This window comes from Euprymna scolopes, chromosome 3 (genome assembly GCF_053919585.1).
Source record: "Euprymna scolopes isolate OS-2025 chromosome 3, ASM5391958v1, whole genome shotgun sequence".
NCBI lineage: Eukaryota > Metazoa > Mollusca > Cephalopoda > Sepiida > Sepiolidae > Euprymna > Euprymna scolopes.
The window spans coordinates 114,817,958-114,820,941 of record NC_136484.1 but is presented as its reverse complement, the minus strand read 5'-3'; the positions used below and the strand labels follow the sequence as shown (position 1 = coordinate 114,820,941).

Genomic DNA, 2,984 nt, shown 5'->3' with positions numbered 1-2,984 from the left:
TCCTGAGTGTCAGGAGTAAGTTGCTGGAATCCATATTAAATAGAGAAGTAGTCAACCACCTCAGCAGAAATAACCTTCTTAGTGACACGCAATATGGTTTCCGTTCTGCTAGATCTACAGCAGACGTGCTAACAATTATATCACATAGAATTAGCGAATCTCTCGACAAAGGTTTCATTTCTAGGGTAATTTGCTCTTGACATATCAAAGGCCTTTGATAAGTTATGGCATAAAGGCCTACTTCACAAGATTTCCAGCTACGGTATAACTGGAAATGTTTTCTATCATTAAATCATTACTCTCTGATAGGCTCATAAGAGTAGTGGTTGATGGGCAGAAATCAGAGGCCCACAGTATTAATGCTGGGGTCCCTCAGGGGTCCATCCTGGGCCCAACTCTCTTCTTGATCTACATCAATGATCTCCCAAAACACATACTAAAATCATTAGTTGACATCTATGCTGATGACACGACTATCTATGGCAACACATAAAAGGCTGTAAATGACAACGTTCTCTCTGATTCTCTCTCCTCAGATCTTGAGCGCGTGGTTCAGTGGGGGAAGAGGTGGCTCGTTACCTTTAATGCCTCTAAGACCAAGCTCCTATCTTTACATCATAAAAGCTCTGATCCCCATCTGGCATCGATTAAAATGAATGGCTCTCGTCTAGGGGAGGTCCCATGTTTTGATAAGCTTCTGGATTTGACCTTTACTCCTGATCTGAAATGGAACACATACATCAAGTCTGTGGTCAAGGTCGCTGGGAAAATGGTGAGATCCTTCTACCGCTCCAAAAGATATCTCACTAATGCTGCAATTCTCTATCAGTATAAAAGCCAAGTACATCCAAGGATGGAGTATTGCTGCCACATCTGGGCAGAAGCTGCTAAAAACAGTCTATCCTGCTTTGACAGAGTACAAAATAGACTTCGTGACTTTGTGGGGGATGTCCTTTTCTCTTCCCTGCAACCTCTCTCTCACAGAAGAGACGTTGCCAGCCTGTCTCTGTTTTATCGTTATTTCCATGGCAAGTGCTCGTCTGAGCTCCATTCTCTGTCCTCCCCGCCAATTTTTCACGAAAAACACCCGACTAGCTGAAACCACTGTCAATAATTTTCCCCACTCTTTATCCGTGCCTAAATCAAAACGTAGATTCCAGGAACAAAGCTTCTTTCTCAGAACTGCACGGCTGTGGAACTCTCTGCCGCTTGCCTGTTTCCATCCCGAATTCAAATTGGATGTCTTCAAGTCCAACACAAACAAATTCCTGATGAACCGCCCCCTTTAGTAAGGATACCTCATCAAATCTCCAATACTAACTATTACTACGATACTATCCCAGTGATTACTGTACACACAATAACCCTTATCCCCGAGTGGCTCCTGGGCCTTGACAAGTGGTGACTCCCCCTTGTAAAAAAAACATATGACGACGATATAAAACAGGGGGATATTCCGGCTCCTGCTCTATTCTCAATATGCGATAAAGGTGTCTTTTTACGCTTTAGGACTACTGGCAAAGTATTTAATCTAAGAAGATTTAATGCCAAGTCACAAACATTTGGAGGTCTAGTTAGGGAACTACTCTATGCTGATAATGCTGATGTTGTGTCTCACTCGAAGCGCGATATGAAAAATATAGTGCATTATTTTTCAGTAGCATGTGACGCATTTGGCTTAACTATCAGCATTAACAGGACGAAAGTGATGTTCACCCCTGAACCTGGTGCTGCGTACATTGAACCAAACATCTATGTGAAGGGAAATAGACTGAATGTTGTGGATACATTTGTGTACTTGGGTAGCACAATCTCCAGAAATGAGTCTCTGGATGCGAAGATACGTCTTCGCATCCAGAGGGCTAGCACGGCATTTGGAACACTAGAAAAGCGGCTGTGGTGTGATCATGACATCTCTATCAAAGCCAAGATCAGTGTTTACTCGACCTGTGTGCTCTCTCTTTTGCTTTACTCATATGAATGCTTAACAACACAACGTCGGCACTTGAAGCAACTCGAGAGATTCCATCAGAAATGCCTCAGACGAGTTCTAAATGTGAACTGGCAGTTACTGACACCTGACACGGATATTCTTGGGAAACTTTTAAAGCTTTTAAGATTCCTGTTCAGAACTGGAAAACACTGGAAGTACGCCGGCCTGAATGGAGTAGGCTAGTTGGAGGGGGTTCTGCTTTTTTTTCAAGGAAAAGAATCTCTCATTCTGAACTGAAGTGAAGCCTTGGGAAGGGGGACGTGTCGGTTTTGCGCATTGAATTGAAAAGCTCGAAATATGAGGTTTGTAATCGCGTGCTTCTCTCAAAAACAGATTACATTAAACATAAAAAAACACATGCCACGAGCAAAGTGAGCAAAAAAAAAAAAACGGAGCCAGAAACAAGTTTTACCGCACAACTTTGTCTCCCATATGTGTGACAGACTGTACAAGTCTAATACTAGCCTGAAAAGTCATGTTCGGGCTAACGGACGGGGTTTGGGTGTCGTTGAGGATTGACCTGATAACTATGATGAGGTTGAATGGGGAGCATTGCGATAGCTAACGTCTGTGACGGAGATGCAATCAGTATATATATATATATATATATATATATATATATATATATATATATATGCTCAACACATGCATATAAAACATATACACACAGCACACGGACACACATATATCTATATATAAATTTTTACTCTAGAATAGTGATGCATAAAACAGCTTAAAATTGACAATAACAATAGAAAATAATCAAATAAATAAATCAATTAAATGAAATTAACATATATACTCATGTAATAAATCATTTTATGAATAAAACGAACATAATATCCGAAATATAAACCAAAACATAAGATAAAATATCTAACTACACCTAGGTTGAAAGTAGGGCATCTTTCTACACACAAAAGATATCTACCCTTCCAATAAAAACACACAATTGGAAAAGGGGGAACCTAAAGTCAACTATACCTTTGTC

The 2,984-nt window shown here is 40.5% G+C and overlaps 1 protein-coding gene across 1 annotated transcript; it reads left to right on the top strand.

Annotated features, from left to right (window-relative positions):
• The first annotated feature begins 1,630 nt into the window (after positions 1-1,630).
• Positions 1,631-2,176, top strand: LOC145262252 (uncharacterized). The gene has a single exon (XM_080119811.1). It carries the CDS (start codon positions 1,631-1,633, stop codon positions 2,174-2,176), a length of 546 nt encoding a protein of 181 aa, XP_079975937.1.
• The last annotated feature ends 808 nt before the right edge of the window (positions 2,177-2,984 follow it).